This window comes from Anneissia japonica, unplaced genomic scaffold (assembly GCF_011630105.1).
Source record: "Anneissia japonica isolate Jap-2015-1 unplaced genomic scaffold, ASM1163010v1 scaffold287834_len5846547_cov211, whole genome shotgun sequence".
NCBI classification, from domain to species: Eukaryota; Metazoa; Echinodermata; class Crinoidea; order Comatulida; family Comatulidae; genus Anneissia; species Anneissia japonica.
Genome location: NW_022704992.1, coordinates 4,015,468 through 4,035,668, shown reverse-complemented (window position 1 = coordinate 4,035,668; position 20,201 = coordinate 4,015,468). Strand labels below are relative to the sequence as shown.

The window sequence follows — 20,201 nt, the reverse complement described above, 5'->3', positions numbered from 1 at the left end:
AGATAATCATGAGATTCTCATAGTGATAACGCTAACACTACCACTACTACTACCTCTAATACTACTACTAATAATACTACTGCTACTTCTACTAGTACTGCTACTACTACTACTGCTGCTACTACCAGCCCAAATGCCATAGGTATTAAACTAAAACCAACGTAATTACTTTACTATTAATGCTTCAAGCTTATTCTTCAACTACAAAAACAACAAGTTTTTAGCACTACGATCTTGATGTAGCGGCGCTATATATTAGAAATAAACTTCATGTATGTAATGTAAGCACTTACCAACAGGGAAATGTAGCCATTCTTCATCAGATTTTAAATAAAATTCTTCTTCATCATCGTCCATATCTTCCTCTTGTTCGGCTCCTGGCGTTTTCATCACACAGGCAATAAAAACAGCTATGAGGACAACCTGGTGATTATCAAGATATGAAATGAAAATTACATATTATTTCTTTATTTCGAAACATGCATCATTTTATCTGTAGTAAAATGTGGAAAACACACTAAAAGTTCATTGAAATACTTAAAATTACTTAAATTTTATGGGACAAGAAAATGTGATTATATCCATATTTGGGTGTAATATGACATCGATTCATCATACCCATATATGGACACATCACATAAATTTATCACATAACATTTAATAGTGTGGACTGAACTTATGCTCTGTCTAGACTATCAATTTTCTTGACAAAAAACGGTTGTATGGCCATATATGGTCATGACGTGCCTATATATGGTCATGATATTATGACTTTATGACCATATTTAGGCATGTTACATGTTTGTGCATAGATCGAAACAAAATCATCAAATGATCAGCTTTGCTAGATAGGCTAAATTCCTTCAATATGATTTTAAATAAATTATATAAACAATGACCACTTGCAACCATTTGTGAGCTATTCATCAGACATATTCGAATGTTGAGTGATGTATGTTGGTGTAATATGTAACCTTTGTAAATATGACCAGTCCATCAAGTTCTAAGCCAATTAGAACGTGTAAACATTATGTCAAAGGTCACAACGGTCACTTGTGTTTCGTTATGTGAATGCATGTGGTAACTTCATTTGTGCAATTCTGTCAATTAAACGAAGTTGAATTGAATATATTGAATTTAGTTGTTAAAACATTGTAGAGATAATATATATAGAGTTAAACGTTATAGAGATAATAAATATAAAGTTAAACACAATTTCTGTAGATAAAAGAAATTGAATTGAAAATACTGAATTTAATAATTACAACATACACATAATAAATGCCTTATTTGTATTAGTACTAGATGTGTATAAGAGACAGGCCTAGTGCTGTGCACGTGGTTGCTGTTACACATACACGAACGCTAATTGGTTGGCTCGCCCAGTGCAGTGCACATGGTTTTAGTTTGTCCCAGCAGGCCCAGACAACACCACAGCTGTTATTTAGAATAGCCATGAAGGGGAATTTCCAAGTTATCTTTGTCATATAGGTAATCTTACAATATTTTCATGTTTTTTAGTTAAAAGATATAAAGTGATGAATTAATACACTAGCCTAGCCTAGGTAATCATTCGTTCATTGAGTGTTATGTACGTCTTAGGTCAAAGGTCACCAGAAATTTAACCCAACCTCAATTTTACGAATTCCCCGATTTACGTACATCCTCCAGTCCCGTACCGTACGTAAAATCGAGGTTCTACTGTAATTACAAATGGAACATTTTCTATTCTGTCTAAGTTATTAAATATTTATGATTTATTTCATTCAAAGATAATGACATTGAGTTGCGCTCAAGGTAATATTGTTTGATAGACCGTGTAGCTGAACAATACAACTGTTTATTTTAATTACATATCCAGTGGAAAAAGATATACTGTGTAAATCAATCTTGTTTCAGTCCAGTGATGCTGAGCTCACAATGGATGTTTTCATCATAGGAGTGATGTTTCACCCTACCTTTTCGCAAGTATTTGGGAACGTAATGTACTGAGTATTCTGTATGATAAAGGTAGGGCAAAACATCACTCCTATGATATTATGCTGACGCAAACTCACATCAAAATAGGTGTTGTAATCGTCGTTTGCGAAGGGGAACTAAGAAACTTATGACAACTGATTATAACTTTATTGTTAATGTACAACGATATAGTACAGGTGAAACAAAGATAAGGCACAGGTCATTTCTTTTATTAAATGAGGGAAATTTTAGTTTGTAGTTTAACATGTTGACTGGCAAAAGCCTTTTTTCCCAGTTTAATTAAGGCAAAGTGTGCCACCATCATTCCCATAAACTGTAATGGAACATGAACAAACGTACTGTATTTAATTTTAGGTCAATAACTCCGGGTTCTTCCCTGAACCTCCATGGGGTGAGGTCATGTTTTGGGGACCAGCGTGTTTACGTGCAGTACATTAGCGAATTTGTGTCACTGGCATCGAACGTGTTATCAGAGGTTGGGGTATTATATAATGCATAATAGTATCAATGAATGGAGCTGGTGGTGGCTAGATGAATCTTCTTCCTCATGACAATTTGATCAATTAAGGATCACTCAAGTGAAACAAATCTTGACATTCCATTGGAAACAGTTATAAATGAACTATTATTATTCAGGCAATCATAACAAATTCTACTTTCTGCTCAGTGGTCAAATGTAAGAACAAGTCAAAGAGCAACACAGCCATTGTGATACAAAATTGTATAGTATGGGTTGATCCCAAGTGCTGATGAATCTGACATTGTTTCTAAATGGTATAGAGAGGAGTGGGTATGAGGGAATCTAACATGTTGCTTTTAAATGTTTATGTAGGGAGGTTGAAGAGGAGATGGAATCTCATGTAAATATCACCATTGAAGCTAAAATCAATGGAGTATATTCATCCGCAATATTATATTATGACCTACTAGAATATTTTTTTAATTATTGCATTATTTACTGGACAAATGGCCAGATATATAGCATTTTGATGTCATCAACATCATTATCTTTATTGTTAATTTATTTGTTGTGAATTCTAATTTTTTTCTTTTGTAGAAAATGAAAAAGACTGCATTAATAATGTCTCCTGATATACGACAGATTGACCTTGATGTAAATCGGACATTTCGCAATCACATTATGTTCAGGGAAAGATACGGTATAAAGCAACAAGCCTTGTTTAATATTTTAGCAGCTTATTCTATGTACAACTCCGTAAGTAAATATTATACTTATTACTGATACAGCCTTATTTAATTTTTTTTTTTTTCATTTATATGGCATTTGTTACGAAGCACCTCACATTTTACAACAATAATCATTCATTGTAGTCATCATTTATTGTCATTATTGTTTATATGAATTTGTAACATGCTGGTACTTTTACTTTCCCTCACTAAACTTCAGGAGCGATTTATGGGGCCCTTTTCTGGCACAGCAACTACCCCTTCCCACACAAATTTTGAAAATAAAGTTTTTGGAAAAATTTACATCCAAATGTTTAGCCATCTAGAGATACCAACTGCAACAAATTTGGCCTCAAGCACAACCATGATGGGGCTGAGGCAGGCTGGGACCCTTCATTTGTGAAAGTCCCTCCTTTGGGAATTATTCAGGAATATAAACTCGCAGGATGAGATGTATGACCGTCTGAAAACGTCAACAGTCAGCACTTGAAAAAAACAGTCAGATATATCCCGTCTTAAATACTCATGTTTATTTCTAACATCATTAATAATCAAATATTCAAAGTGTATCTTGATGTAATTTGTTTTTATATATCGTAAGCTAGTGTGTGTTTGTTTGCTATTATATTTATGTTAATGTGCACAGAAAAACGCATCTTGTCGTAATATAATGCTTTATAACGTATAATGCCAGTGCTGGATACCCAGCCAATAAATCAAACATCTATGAAACTAGCGGACGTGCTCACATTCCTGGCAGAATATACCTTAGTTTACTAGCAGCTAGTAGTGATTAACACATTGGCATTAAACATACTAGGTACAGTAATATCGTAATACCTGAGTGAAAAGAGACATCTTGGACAAAGTAACATTACTAAGTGACTAGGTGAAGATTAGAACCCTTGGTTTTCTTTTGAAGCTGGATGCATACTGCAATGTCACTTGCTTTCACATTTCAAATGGATTATAATGATAATAATAGCTGCCTTGTTTTTGTATTTCACTTCAATTACAGAGCTCTGTACAAACCATTATTAAACAGCACTTTTAATCACTATTGATTAAAGCGGTTGGCTTATTTGTGAGAATATCTAATCATTGATGTTGTTTTGATGTTTTTTTCTTTAAAAATAGGAGGTTGGTTACTGCCAAGGCATGAGTCAAATTGCTGCACTACTTCTTATGTATATGAATGAGGATGATGCATTCTGGGCATTACATGTTTTACTTACGGATACAAAACATGCCATGCATGGTAAGATAGCATTCAGACACTTAGCCAACCAGATCTATTAGCACTGTAGAATAATTACCAGTATAGAATTTCCTATGACATAGTTCCTTATTATCTTAAAGAGTGAATTCAGTCTTGCATATATGAAAGCATTCTATAATATCTACAGTAAACAATTTCAGTAGAAGGGCTATCAAGTAGTCTGTAACATTTATTAGCTATGTAGGATCTGTCTCTTATACACATCTAGATGTGTATAAGAGACAGCCCCCAGTCTATTTGGCATCATTTTCTGTATCTTTCATCAATGTGACGTTAATGTACAAATGTGCTTTGATTAGTTAATTAAATGAACATCGTCGTGCTGCCTCATTTCCTAATGGGCTTAATGCTTTTTTTCATGCTAGTTTAATGTCATTTTAGTGAGGATGGTCCCAGTAGGAGAAGCTTTAAGGTATAGCATCATGGGCCTAGGGTACTTTGGTATAGCATGCATCACCCAAAGCCTTAGGTTCATGCTGAAGGAAATATGACTGATGCCTGATGGACACACACCAACCAATGGCGACACAGTATGAGCCAGACTTAAATGCTACCAAAAGCCTGCATCATTAACATGTCTCGTTATTATAACTATTCATTCTAATCTAAGAAAAACCTCTACAGTTGATCATCAGATGTCGTTTGTTTCTCCTTCCTATGTTTACCATCAAAATGAAATACTTTACCATCCGTTAAGTTGATTTTATAGAAAATAGAAATCATTATTAATATTAACTTCTTTTGACATTTTAAAAATGATGTATAGTTATCAGTGAACTACGAGCTTTCATTGAGACAGATGGCTGTAAACCCAGACAGATAATTTCTGTTGGAATGAAGTTATCTTTTGATTTCCTGACTCCATTTTTTTTTATTCAGGAATATAAACTCGCAGGATGAGATGTATGACCGTCTGAAAACGTCAACAGTCAGCACTTGAAAAAAACAGTCAGATATATCCCGTCTTAAATACTCATGTTTATTTCTAACATCATTAATAATCAAATATTCAAAGTGTATCTTGATGTAATTTGTTTTTATATATCGTAAGCTAGTGTGTGTTTGTTTGCTATTATATTTATGTTAATGTGCACAGAAAAACGCATCTTGTCGTAATATAATGCTTTATAACGTATAATGCCAGTGCTGGATACCCAGCCAATAAATCAAACATCTATGAAACTAGCGGACGTGCTCACATTCCTGGCAGAATATACCTTAGTTTAGTAGCAGCTAGTAGTGATTAACACATTGGCATTAAACATACTAGGTACAGTAATATCGTAATACCTGAGTGAAAAGAGACATCTTGGACAAAGTAACATTACTAAGTGACTAGGTGAAGATTAGAACCCTTGGTTTTCTTTTGAAGCTGGATGCATACTGCAATGTCACTTGCTTTCACATTTCAAATGGATTATAATGATAATAATAGCTGCCTTGTTTTTGTATTTCACTTCAATTACAGAGCTCTGTACAAACCATTATTAAACAGCACTTTTAATCACTATTGATTAAAGCGGTTGGCTTATTTGTGAGAATATCTAATCATTGATGTTGTTTTGATGTTTTTTTCTTTAAAAATAGGAGGTTGGTTACTGCCAAGGCATGAGTCAAATTGCTGCACTACTTCTTATGTATATGAATGAGGATGATGCATTCTGGGCATTACATGTTTTACTTACGGATACAAAACATGCCATGCATGGTAAGATAGCATTCAGACACTTAGCCAACCAGATCTATTAGCACTGTAGAATAATTACCAGTATAGAATTTCCTATGACATAGTTCCTTATTATCTTAAAGAGTGAATTCAGTCTTGCATATATGAAAGCATTCTATAATATCTACAGTAAACAATTTCAGTAGAAGGGCTATCAAGTAGTCTGTAACATTTATTAGCTATGTAGGATTGCATTTAAAATGTATTGAACGGGAAAATAATTTCAGTGGAATTATGAAAGAAATGTACCCTATAACATACAATATTGTGTTAATATGCAAGATGTAATATTCAATGTTGTACACATGAGAGCAGTGTAAGCAGTCATACATGATATAAATTATTGACAAGTACAATAGATTTATTTGATAAATTGAACTTTGACATAAGCTCTGTCCATATTATCAAAGTTTCTTTGACAAAAAACTTGTATGCCCATATATGTTCATGATGTGCCTATATATGGACATGATGTGCCTATATGGTCATGATGTGATGTCACATGTTTTTGTCAAATAAAATTTGATAGTGTGAACAGTTCTTTAGGTTGTTTACTGTTAGTCAAGGAGCACATGCATGCATAGTACAGTCAACTCTCCCAATACCGACCACCCCTTCAGACCGTCCACTTTGACCGGATTTCCGGATGGTCCGGTTTAGAGAACGTCATGTTTACCCACTTTGATTCCCTGGCCTTGAGTCAATTATAGACCTGCCAAGGTACAGACAGGTACAGCACACTGCATGTACTGTATACTGCCCTGAGAATGTCTAACATTACACACATGTGAAAAGATTGTTCATCAAATATTATTTTGTAGTCTTAATTTAGTAAGATGAATAAAGGAGAGCTAACATCCGTTGAATGTAAAATTACCAAATGTCACATGGAAAAACCCAATGGAAAGTAAAACTTGGCAAATTGCCAGTTCATCTTGTCAACCCCGAAAATCCAGCAGCGGCCGGCGTGCACGCCAATCAGAACACAGTAAAGTGTGTTAAACTTTAACCTAATGTTGAAAAGCTGTGGGCGACAGAGAATAAAAACGAAGGAATGCGGTCCAGCATGACTAGCCTTAATTCAGCAAGGTAGTGATTTCTATAGTTCCATTAGTATTGGATCGCTTTGCAGGTCCCTGCTTCAAATTATGGTAAACAAAACATGATCTTTATGTAGGAATAGTAATAATTCATGTCTGTGATGATTTATTTGAGGTATTTATCAATAAATCATTGTTTTAAACTGGGCGTCCAGTTTTCTGAAGGTGATTTTATTGTTCCGGACCGGAATTCAGAATTCTGAGATCCAGTTTTCAGGACGGATTTTAATACAGTAAGAATAGGAATGATTTCTGGGTGATCGGTATTTGAAGAGTTGATACTTACATAAGCGCCACACTGTAGCACCACACTGTTGCTACAGTGTTTTCAGTGCAATCGTTGCACTGCGTAGCAGTCCTCAACGCAATTGGGAAGACTCCCCGATTTGACCGACCATTCATCACCGAAAGCTGTTGTTAATACCGTTTAGCGATTGTGTGGAAACTGAGCTTAACTGTTTATATCTGATTATGTTCTTCCATGTTGTAGTGCACATGCATTTTTTGTACATTTATATTCACATGGATTATACCGATATTTTTTAACCTTTTTTTTTTTAAATAGGATTCTTTGTACCTGGATTTCCAAAACTAGTAAGGTTTCAGAGTCACCATGACAACCTTCTCAAGAAATTAATGCCAAAAGTTAAGAAGAATTTGGTACGTATAATGAAAAGAAAATTAATATTACCCATTTTTTATGCTAAACTTTTGAACCCATTAGTCCGATACATCTTGTTGTAGCTTGTTTTATTCCCTGTAAAGCCAATATGTATTAGCTACGCTTTAATGCATTAGAAATTTCAAATCTTTCTTTCAAAATTTATAATCGGATTAAATATCAGCTATTTATTAACATTTTCTTTGTTTTTCCTGCTTATTTTCCATCAGGATAAGTTAGATATTGGTCCTACATTGTACAGTATGAAGTGGTTCTTCCAATGTTTCCTGGATCGAGTTCCGTTTCCGTTGACATTGCGACTCTGGGATTGTTTTATGTTGGATGGTGACCGCGTCCTGACAGCAATGTCTTACACGTTAATGAAGATGCACAAAAGTTTGTATACTCTATATATTAAATTATTACAGAACATCTTACAAGCAGTAAACATTGGTAACATTTTAAAGTACATACAAATTCAAACAGGTAGAGAAGGATTATAAGAAGTCACCTTTTTAGTATGGTTTAAATAAGTACACCAACTTACTGACTGGTAGAATGTTTTAATATTTCTTAGTTTTTCCTACACACCTTTAACATTGTTAGTTTAATTGATTTTTTTCTGCCTTGTTATGTATAATTTTTATCTGTAATCTGGTTAAGATACTTGCCTATTAATCCGAGGGTCCTGAGTTCAATTCCTGTAACAGCAGGACTTTTCCCCACAACTAAAAACAACTGCACTCACTAAGCCTCATGTAGAGACTTTACTGATAAAAGCATCACATTATTTAATTTATTTAAGAGGACCCCTAAATATCAACTGACCTTTTATGATACACTGGAATGGTCACCATCTATGAAAATATGTATGTATAAAGTTTTTGTAAATACAGAATATATGTTTGAATGCAAATACTAAGACTGAATAAATAAAATTTTGAAATTTTATTTGGAATAGAATAACATTTGTTAAATGATAATGAGTATCATAATAGTATTGATAATGAAATGAATAGTTGTCATGTGTTGCTAATGGTCACCACTTTTGATTTTGAGAAATATTTTGTTCGTTTCCTAATCTAGAGGCAATGATGCGGAAAGAAATGGAAGATGTCGTTGGATACTTGCAAGAGGATCTTTCAAAAAATTTTGGTTTTCCAGACGATGTAGTAATAGATGCATTACAAGAGTGTATAGCAGGTTTGCTATAAACATTTGAGACTTGACATCCCAAAAACAGCATCAGTGACTTTTTATTATTTTCTTATTCACCATATTTATAAGTTTTAAATTGATGGGTCATTTACTGGAATTGACTTACTATTGCTAAAGTTATGAGTAAAAAGTATTATAGCTTCTTTGTACTAAAGTATACAATACTGCCACATTTTTATGCTAATTACTCAGTTTAATAATTAGGGACAGTAGGCTGGTTTTTGGGATGGTAAGCCTCATTTTTTATTTAGGAAATTATTTAACTCTGAAGTAATTTTTAATTCAACAATTTAACAAAAGATTTTTTGACAAAATAACTTTATAAGATACATAAAATTGGCATTTTTTTTTATTTGATACTTTAAATATCAAACAAAAAACATTCATTAGCATTTTTTTAAAATTTCCTTTTTTAAAAGAGCTCAAACGAACAAAGTTGATCAAGCCACCACCCCCGAAGACAGCAGAAGGTCCTAAGCTACCATTTGGGTTAATCAAAGTGCCAAGCCATCAGCAAGCCACAGGCCTACGAGGTGCAGTGATAGTGGATGGAGACCGCAGGCAGGTAGTGTACCCTGGTTCCAGTTGTAAGCATGCTGTGTTGTGAAAGCATACTACATCATAGTTCTACTAGAATTTTCATTCTGCACTCATTCCCTCTCATTTCATCCTGTTTCGAAATCTTGTAGCGTAGTACATTCCCTTTTTCAATTTCCTATTCATCTCATTCTAGTCATTCCACTTATTCCGGCTTTTCATTCCTCTCACATTTATTCCTGCCTTTTTTAAATATACCTGGTGTCTAGATTCTTTTCTTTTTTCCTGCATGTTCATAATGTCCAAATTTGTAGACTTTAGTATGATTAACCATGTTAGTAGTTCCCTGTTAATTATTAACATTTACAATGTTCACATCTCAGTGAGCATTGTAATATGAAATATTTTATTCATGTCTTTCTTATGGGATTCTTCAAAGATTTTCACACAAACACATATGTGCAAAGACCACATATGCATGTGCACACACTATTTCAGTCATCCTTGTCCATAAAGCAATCTCATGGAATGGTGTCTTGGGTTGTTTTTATTCTATTCTTGCTTGTAGTGTGTTAGCTCAAAAAACAAACCACCTAAATGTAACTGTCAAATTCATGTATTTTCTGCTCATGTATGTCTTGATCCTCTCACACATAGCTTATGGATTTTAGATTAACTTTTTATAAATAAATGATCATGATGATTGAATAAGGAATCAGGCCAGTTATTGTTGTAGGCATGGTAGTCAGATTTTTAATTCCCCATCCCAATTTATTTTTAACACATAGAAATGATCATTAGGTATTGTAGGACTCTTTATCAACATTTCATTGATAGTCAGAATGTTTACAACAAAAATAATCACAATGGCTGTCCACTGTTAACATTTATATATTATTCCCACCCTAAATAGCTTATTAGCGTTATAAGTAAATAGCTTGTATTGCATTACATACAAGGCCATCCCGAATGTAAGCTCACCCCCTAACTTTTCATGCAAAATGCCCTATCTTGTATAAGCCCATCTCTTTGATTTAAGATTATTTAGAAATTGCACACTGAATAATATAATGAATGAAATGTTTAATAAATTGAATTGAAATTTAGCATCAGGATGTTAGCTAGCTCTTGACTGCATAGGCCTCCCGAAGTCTGTTGTAGGCCTATTTGTGAGGCATAGGGAGTGGGTTTTTTGTTGTGAAAAAACAATTGTTGGTAGGATTTTCAACTCAAGGGCCTGGAATTGACCAAGCCAAATTTCCACTCCAATAACGATTTTGTTGTACATACTCTGTTGATAAGCATAGACTAGAGGTGGGAGGAGTTTACTATGGCCAGCATCTTTACCCCAACCTTGTAGTGGTCGTGTGAGCTGCTTGTTATCTGATACCTTTGGTCATTTTGCCATAGCTGTGGTACCTTTCCTTAATACCTTGATCATTATACTCTGTAGTGTTCCCTAATAATGCCATGGTTCTAGTAGCAATCCCTCATTGTAACATCAGTGGCTGTTCTAGGAGATGGAGATCACTGCCCTCCCCTGGCAGACACCAATAAAATCTCTGCTTAACCAAGTGAAAGGATAATAACACATCCTCATCCTTCCTCCTTTAACCAAAATCCCTGCTCTCCCTTAGATCATAGGTTCTTAATTGCCGCTCGCCTCCTTGACAACAAGTCTTTGATCTGTCACTGAACATGACTCTGGTAGCTTGTCCTGCCCTATACTTTTACATTCCTGGTTGTGGTAGCTTTTCCCAGCCCTTTAATTCCATGGTTATGGTAGAGAGCCTGCTCATAACTCCCAACGTTCTCTTAGCCATCCACTGAACTTGTGAGGGCTAACATTTCAAAGAAGCTTCATCAAATCACTGCCATTATTATTATCATATTGCTTATAAGAGAGCTATGAAAGACACTCTAAAGTTTCCCCACATACACAGCATGCATTATAGCTGGCATCAAGGTCGGTTGAAAAGACAACAAAAAATTGTCTTTTCACATTGTAGTTAAATTGTTTTGTACTTTCTTTTCACATTGCTTTGAAAAAAAATTTAGTATAGTTTTCACAACTTATAATAGTGTTCATGCCTCTATGCTACAGGAGGCTCATTTCAATCTTAACTTGCAAAAAAAAATTTAGGCTTTGGTGTTTGTGAATGTGTGTATTATAAGTTGTGAATACTGTTACATTAACTTCATCTCACTTTATAGATTTTAGCACTACCAGAAATATTTCTGATTTTGGCTTGGACCTAATGCATGGATTAGTTTCGCTACATATCCAAACAATCAAATTTGTTGTCTTTTAACCAATCAGTGGAATCATATATTGGTTTATATTGAAATATAATTTAATTTCCTAAAGTTCTCCTAAGAATATTATATCAAATCAGTCTTTTCATTTAAAACTGAAAACACCTGGTTAAAATAAAAGGAGGTCAGTGAACATCATTTAGATGGAATAAATACAGATAATTAATAAAGTTTCTGATTAATCATTTATAAAGTAATACAATATTATAATTCTCTCCATTGCCTATACTCCTGTAACACTTTTCTTTACCATGTTTTTATTAACATTATTTCTCTTACATGTTAAGTATAATTGTTGGTGACTGATTATTTCCTTCAGAAGGTAGCTGGTCGAACATCAAACTCAAGTCAGTTGGAAGCACAAGCTGCAGGCAGCGTAACTTCACATAGTAAGCCACGTCCTTCGAACTTACCAACACAATCAGTCCCTCAAAGAACTTATGTCATAGATGTGAATGCCACATCAGATGCCAGGTCACCAGGGCAGAGGTCACTAAGATCAGACCTTAACTCGTCTCTGAGTGACCGTCCTACTAGTATGCCTCCTGTAAGTCCGCATGAATTTGAACGGAGAGTTGAAGAGAGACGGAACTCTTTTTACGATAATGTATATGTGGACGACCCATTTGCAACCTCAATGGAAGAGTCCTTAGAAGCATTACACGATACAAAGTATCGTGGGCGTGATAGAGCGAGTTTTGACACTTCGAGAGAAACGTCAAGAAATGTGTCGCGTGATGCTTCACCCAGTCGATTTAGCGACCACGGATTTGAACTGCAAATGGTTGCTCCACCCGAATCTATTCCAGAGAGCCAGGAAATTTACATGATGTCAGAGCATGGAACACGATTGAATGGATCCATGATGCATCATAATGGAGAAAGTCAGGAATCATTTTCCTCAATGGGAACTGTTGTTGAAGTTTCAAGTCCCAAAAGGAAAACACCACCACTTATCAAACAAAAACCAAAGACACCTTCTCCAGATATGAATAAACCCCATACATTGATTACGAGCGGTGTTGTTCAGAGGTCTCCGCCTCCTGTCAGCCCAAAACCAAGACGAGTTAACGGCAGCCCAAGGGGCTTGCGCCCATCTGTACACTCAATGAGCTCTCCGACAACTCCAGTGCACAGTCCTATTAATGGTGGCCCGATCAGTACTTATGTGTGATGCAAATGAACGGGCTCCTGAGTGGTTATATGAATCTGCCATTGTTTGTACAGTGTATAGTTTCTATGGATTCTTAAATAGCATTTATAAGCGGCAAACAGGACGATTTCTATAATATTAGTGAGCTACTCTACTCCACAGAGATTCACAACTGGTTTTAACATAATATGGTAATTTTTCTTGGTTTGGAAATAATTAAGTGGTCACAATAGCAGCACATCATGAACACAAAGTGACTATCATCATTAATGAATGGTACGATGGAATTAGGTTTTGTAAATTCCAACTTGGGTTAATGGTGTAGTCAAATATAATGGAATTATAGCCAGCAGTTTCACAAGGATAACAGTTGACAGAAATGATGTTAACGCTGAAAATTACAGGACTGATGTGATGAAAGGAGCTTCAATTGTGATGAAGGAAATACGTGCTGCAGATAGCCTACCTTGAACTACATACAGGTAAATGAAAGAAGTGAAAATTGCGACTGATGACAAGTTTGTTGTCGAAATTCTTTGCTATTGATTTCATTATTTCATTCGATACCAATTTGCCAGTAAACTTCAGAAGATCTTAAGTATATTAATAAAGGAATCTTTTTTTCTAAGGTGTAGTACATAAAATGAAAATATAAACTGTGTTTTATCATTTGTACATTTGTATTTAAAATCAATTTATTCACATCCTTGGGTGTATGTGATTTACTTCTTCACATCTAAGCTGTAGATATTATGTGAGGCACAGGTTAAGGGGTTGAAGAGCATTTTCAAAGCAATATTACAGCTTTTATATAGGCTAGAAATGAAGCTATTTGTTTATAACTATTATGTTAATTGTATAGGAAATTATATAATGATGGTACTGTTGATCCTACCTTAAGTTTAATGTATTGTAGATATTGTTCACAATTTGTAATTATATTGTTATTTTTTTCAATTGTTTTAACTGCTGTTACATAATAACTATAACTTTTGTTTTGTTTTTTTTTTCATTCTAAATGATACAATCATTTATTTATAATGTTTATTACTGTACTTGTTTTTATATTTGTTATTTTTAGTATTATCCCACCATTACCTTAAGAAAAATACTAATATATTACTATTATAAATATTGTTGTTATTATTATTATAAATTTAACTGATTATATTTTCATTAATATCATTATGGTGGTAAAATTATAAATGATACCTTACTGCTACTTTTATTGTTGTTATTGGTATTGTTAATCATCATCATTATCTATTATTTATTAGTTTAATCATATTTATAATAATCCTATTTTTCTTTCTGTAATTGTTGGTTTAGCATTAGCATTTTTATTCTAATTTACAGAATAGATAAAATATAAGTTTAGAAAATTTTTATACATTTTTGCACAAATTGAAGATCTTTCATTAATATGTCTCATTCTGAATTTATTCTATGCAACCGGAAAACTAAATCTCCCAGAACAACTAAATGAAAAAAATGTCAGAATGACCAAGTATTTATGTTAAAAATGGCCTCCACAGTACCAACTAATCATTGCTAGTGGTAGGGATAAGAGGAGTGAGGTGGTGGGGATAAGAGCAAAGGGTAATCCACAACTGAGAAGAAACAGGGAATTTGAATTATGCAGAAATATAAACAGATTGACAATAAGTATTTAACTTTTTTTTTTAAACTTAAAGGTAATACATTTACATAAATACTAAGAGCACCACAGTTATTTTACACTAAGAGGCCCTAAGCTATTGTCTTTTGCATTATACTAGGCAGCCCTAAGTTATAGTTTTGCATTGTACTAAGGAGCCCTAGTGACTAAATTACAAGTGTACACACAATATGTATACAAAGTAAGCAGCTGTAGCTAACACCCAATATGAATAAAAAGAACAATATTTTTTTTTAAATGATTGAATTATTATTATTATTATTATTGTTATTATTATGTTATTGTTATTTATATTGTTATTGTTGTTATTGTAAATATTAATTTGATTATGATAAGGTAACTGTTGATTCGTTGTTCTGAGCATTCAGCAACCTTTCAGTGGTTTTATTGCTACTTAAACCACTTTATCTTTGTCTATATAATATAATTGATCCCAAACAGAGGTGTATAATGTTAGTTTAATGTAAGTGATTTGATAGTCATGTAGAATTTAATACTGTACTTCAAGGGTTATGTACATGTCACTAACAATATTTTTTGCCATCACATTTATAAGATGTTTGTTATATTTTAGTTTTTCTTCCAATTAATAAAATATGAGTTTGATATAAATAAATAGTTGATAAAAGGATATATAAATGGATATAAATATCTAATGTCAATATAACAGTCCATGGTTAGATTGACAGATTTATTGCAATAGTCTCTATAAACGCTAAAAAAAAATAAACAAATGTTACTAAATTTTATTTAATAGTAATTGTATTATTTACTATTATTTCTTAATATTATTAATCTTGAACTATTATTAAAAATTTTATTTTAATATTATTCTTGTTTCATCAGGAGATAACCTTGGAGAAAATTACAAAAAAAAGTCTAAAGTTAATGTACAAACATTATCAATATTTACTTTAATAATTATTAAAATAATTATTTATTTAAAAAATATGTTTTTGCCATTAAAAAAGGATGAAAGTGCAGTTCACGCTCCAATTGAAGGCTCCTATAATTTAGGACCACTTTTTAAATTTTTTTATTTATTTATTTTATTTTTATTTAAGTCCGAACTAACAATAACAGTATTAACCCAGTAATTGTTGAGAGACGTAATGTAAACCCTGAAACTACTCCAAATCTTCAGGTGATGGTCCTGAAACGGAGGGCGAACTGTATCTAGATAGTGTGAGAAAGTATGTAGAAATAAATGATCAATTGAAGAGGTAACTTGATGTTAAAAGCTGCTTATGAAGGGAAGCTCTTTATTCTGGTGGAGTTGTATACTAACAACAAAATGATTGATTATATTAATATATTGATTTTCAAAAGTAAAGACAGTAGTGGTATTTGTATACTGATATTTCACATCTGAATTTTAAATAATGCTTATTTTTTATTTGTTTTTCAATTTGTTTTTCTTTTCCTTCCCACCTAATCTAATTCTTGGTCTGTGCCTGGTAGAATCGTTTATATAATGTAGTTAAACTGAGTGATTTTGTTTTACATATGTTACTGAAAACCACACTGTAAATTTTAATAGATTTCATGGAGTGATCAAATTATTAAATGGCACAGTTTTTATAACCTAACAGTGCAAACACAAAGGGATGTGGTAGGAAGAAGGGCTGTCATTGACAAGTAGAATTCATTGTCACAATTGCATTTTTACCTTGACTGCTTTATTTACATTTTAATTTGGGGGTCATCATCATTCATCATTTTCTTCATTCTACAAGATTACAAATCATACTTTTTTCTGTTATTCCCCCATTGAAAAAAGTACACAATAAAATGATGGTTTTTGTAGTTTTTAGTTTATAATTTTATTTATAAAAGAGTACATAGTGTCGACACTGTCAACCCCTCCACTCCTAAAGCATATGTTTGTGCCCCTACTATGTGTAATTAAATATAGTCTCTTTATTGATAAATTAGCCTGCATTGGTTTTGTAACAAATAATGTAAGAATATTTACTATAATTGCACCCCTCATGTATTTTTCTGAAACCACCATTCTGGTATAGTTTGATTGTTGAGAAAATCCATTTTTCCACCCAATTTCAAAAGAGCACAAAAGATGCTCTCTTCTGTGATCCCCTTCCTCCTAAAAAAAGAGTGCATAATAAAATGATTATCATTTTGAGATCGTCATTTTTAGCTCCGATGAGGAGCTCTAGAAACAGTTGGCTGATTGATTAATAGTCTTTTTGAAATCTACTGCCTCTATTATACTGCCCTCATGAGGCTGATTGATTAATAGTTGATTGATCTGTTTTAGGTCTACTGCCTTTATTATACTGCCCTCATGAGGAGCTCTAGAAACACTCACCTGATTGATTAATAGTTGATGGATTATAAAACTTTTTTACCTCCACTGCCTCTATTATACTGACCTCATTGTAGCTTTCGAGTTTACGAGAACTTGTTTTCATTTTCATAAAAGTGTATATGTTTGTACATGGAAATGATGAAAACGAAGTGGATGACCTGTAAATCAGTCTGTTATTGAGAGGTGATAAAATATTTTATCCATTTAATTGAGCAAGCCAATGTTTTAATTGAACTTTTGTTGGTTTCCAGAATGTATATTCTTATTAAGCACTTGTTGGAAAACAGTAACTTTATGTCCATATTTATAACAACAAAAAAAACAACAAACAAACAGTAAAGCAAAACATGTATAATTTGTTTGCTCTCCATTACACTATTTGGGATTCTTTTGTTTATGTTTAATGTTAATTTTATTCCACAAAACACCCCGCCCCTTCAATTCAAATTGTTGATATTTCAACTCACTGGAATGAACGAATCATGGGACTGTGTTTAAGTTGATAGTCGTTCTTTATGTACAGGTTCTATTTTGCAACATAAATTTATAAAAAATAAATTTTAAAAAAACATTTAAAAAGACAGTTACTGTAGTTCCTCGAGTAGATAATTTCACCGTTGAGCGACAATTGTGTTATCTTTGGGGTGGGCTTGTGCCCGAGGAGGTACACTAATTAAAAATGAGGATTATTGTGTTTTTGATAATAAGTATCCAAAGCTGTATAGAAATTATGGGATGAACTAGTATAATTTATGTATGATTCTCATTTTTACAGTATCTGTGGAGAATATCTGTTTTATTTAGACTGCAAATAAACAAGAATGAAATTATTTTCTGCGTCTGGTAGCTTTATTTTCTCTCATTTGTGAGCTGTCGTGACAAAATCAGTCTTGTGGTACGCCAGGTCAATTTGATATACGTATTCAAGAAAATATATCTGAAGTGATATTTTGAGAAAAATTGGGGGATCAATTTTTCTGACAAGCTTAATATTTATATTTCATATTAGCAAAAGTTCTGAGTTGAGTTACCTAAGGTAATAATGTTTTTGAGGCACATTTTATAAAGCTGTTTTTCAGGACAAGAATTAAAAAAAGGTTGTAATGTGTGGCTACCTAACATTTCGGAGTCCATTTTAGTAATTAAATTTATTATGTAAGAACAAACAAGACATCTTTCTGACTTTTTAGCTAATCTTCGAAGTGATTTTGACAACCATGTTTTAGTGTATTTTGAATTATTTATTAATAACCTATCCTTGACAGTTTGATATTTTTTGAAAATACCTGCCCCTTTCTCTGAAAAATTAAAAAAAAGGAGGTAATTTAATCCTCAGGTTTCATTCGGTCGTACACCAATCGAGTGGAAAGTTGCCAAACATGTTGAAGCAAATCTTAATCTTCTGATGTGGTCTAACTATTGATTCCCGGCCCTAAATGCATAAACTTTTGTCGAATTAAACGGAAGCTGCTGCTGAGTTGTGGCCCAGCCAACAATTGTACGTTATAAAAATGTTAAAATTACGTTACAGTTTCATGTTCAACTTGCGTTTATTTTTGGTATTTTGTGTGTGTGTGTTTTTTTGGGTTTTTTTTTTTTTTTTTTGTAGAAACGTTTTCTGGAATTTTACAATAACATTTTGTGTTCGCTGGGGGCATCAACATTGGACTATCAGGATTTGAATGCCTATAAACTGTACTGTCATCAACATATAATTGAGGAATTCTTGATATCTTCGGGTAAATCATTAATAAAAATCACGAACAACGTCCCAAAAAAACTGACCCGAGGCCCGCATGTAATGCGTGTCAGTCTGAGCTGATTTAACCCCGTTTATAGACGCACTTATCAAAAGCATTCCTAGTCAAAATAGATGTAATCAAATGCACCTATACTGCATTCAAGCTATATTCATTTTTATTATTATTAAGGGAAGAGAGCGTAATAAACGTGGTTGTTCTGTCATATGGAAAAAATGTAGGATGAATATATCCAACATCTGGTTTGCAATTTTGCTATAGCAAACGAATATCCATCGCACATGTAGTTCAATTATTAGGATAATAAATTACTACTCACAATACAAAAAGGCTAAACAAAGCAATGTTGTTTCATTAAAAACTATTAGGAATATTGCGATTCTGACCAAACTAAATCAATACAATTCTGCTTCATAAACGAATTGCGTTCATATAAAGTGTCAAAGAATAGTACCATTAAATTTTTAAAACAGGCATCTGTTGCCTTCTCTAACGCCCACCACTAAAACCATGCATATTTTAAAATGAAACAATACTATAATTTTGTTTACACTTCATAACCAGCTTTTTATTCTGGCAAATAATGTCGGTGTCACAGGGTATTTTCAATGAAACACCAGCAAATCTGGCTTCCTGACAACACTGCTATTTACTAAAAGTATTTACATTAAAAAATACATACCGGGTCTATATATATATTGTAGGGGACTGTATTATTCTAATGTCTATCACTACGGACGCTCGGAGGAAATAGCATTTTCAGACATTTTTAGAAATGGGTTTGGAGTGTGTATGTATTCATTTTTTAAATATAGGCCTATTCAGCTGGATAAAAAATAAAGCAAAATATGCTTAGCACTTTCCAGCAAACGAATATCAAGGAATCGCACTCGAGATTTTAGAATTAAAAAAACAAAAACAAAAAAGGCGCAAAAGCCATGTGGTTCGGGTTTTTAAAATAATGAAATACCACGCATATTCCAAAAAGGCAGAACGAAGCAGCAATATTTTTTAATTAAAAAATTATTACAAATTTGAGAATGAATTTCCATGCAATAAAGAAAATTAATATTTTAAGTCATTAAACCGACATGTTGGTTTAATGACTTGAATAATGGATATTTTCAGTTCAATATCAGCATATCAATATAATTTTTTTAAATTTATTTAATATAAAAACAATATCACAACAGTCCGAAAGGGCAAGCTAGTGAGTTAACAAAAACAAAAGGCAGAACGGAGCAGCAATATTTATTAATTAAACAATTATTACAAA

At 33.0% G+C, this 20,201-nt stretch overlaps 1 protein-coding gene across 2 annotated transcripts in view; it reads left to right on the top strand.

Moving 5' to 3' along the window:
• The window catches only part of LOC117104936 (USP6 N-terminal-like protein), a 39,592-nt gene extending 25,330 nt beyond the window's left edge, over positions 1-14,262 (top strand). For both annotated transcript variants that reach the window (XM_033245892.1, XM_033245891.1), the window contains exons 8-14: positions 3,038-3,196; positions 4,306-4,426; positions 7,839-7,933; positions 8,165-8,330; positions 9,021-9,137; positions 9,572-9,717; positions 12,325-14,262. In XM_033245892.1, the coding sequence (XP_033101783.1) occupies positions 3,038-3,196; positions 4,306-4,426; positions 7,839-7,933; positions 8,165-8,330; positions 9,021-9,137; positions 9,572-9,717; positions 12,325-13,179 (1,659 nt within the window). In that variant the 3' untranslated portion in view covers positions 13,180-14,262. The remainder of the gene's footprint in view (positions 1-3,037; positions 3,197-4,305; positions 4,427-7,838; positions 7,934-8,164; positions 8,331-9,020; positions 9,138-9,571; positions 9,718-12,324) is intronic.
• Positions 14,263-20,201: the final 5,939 nt, after the last annotated feature.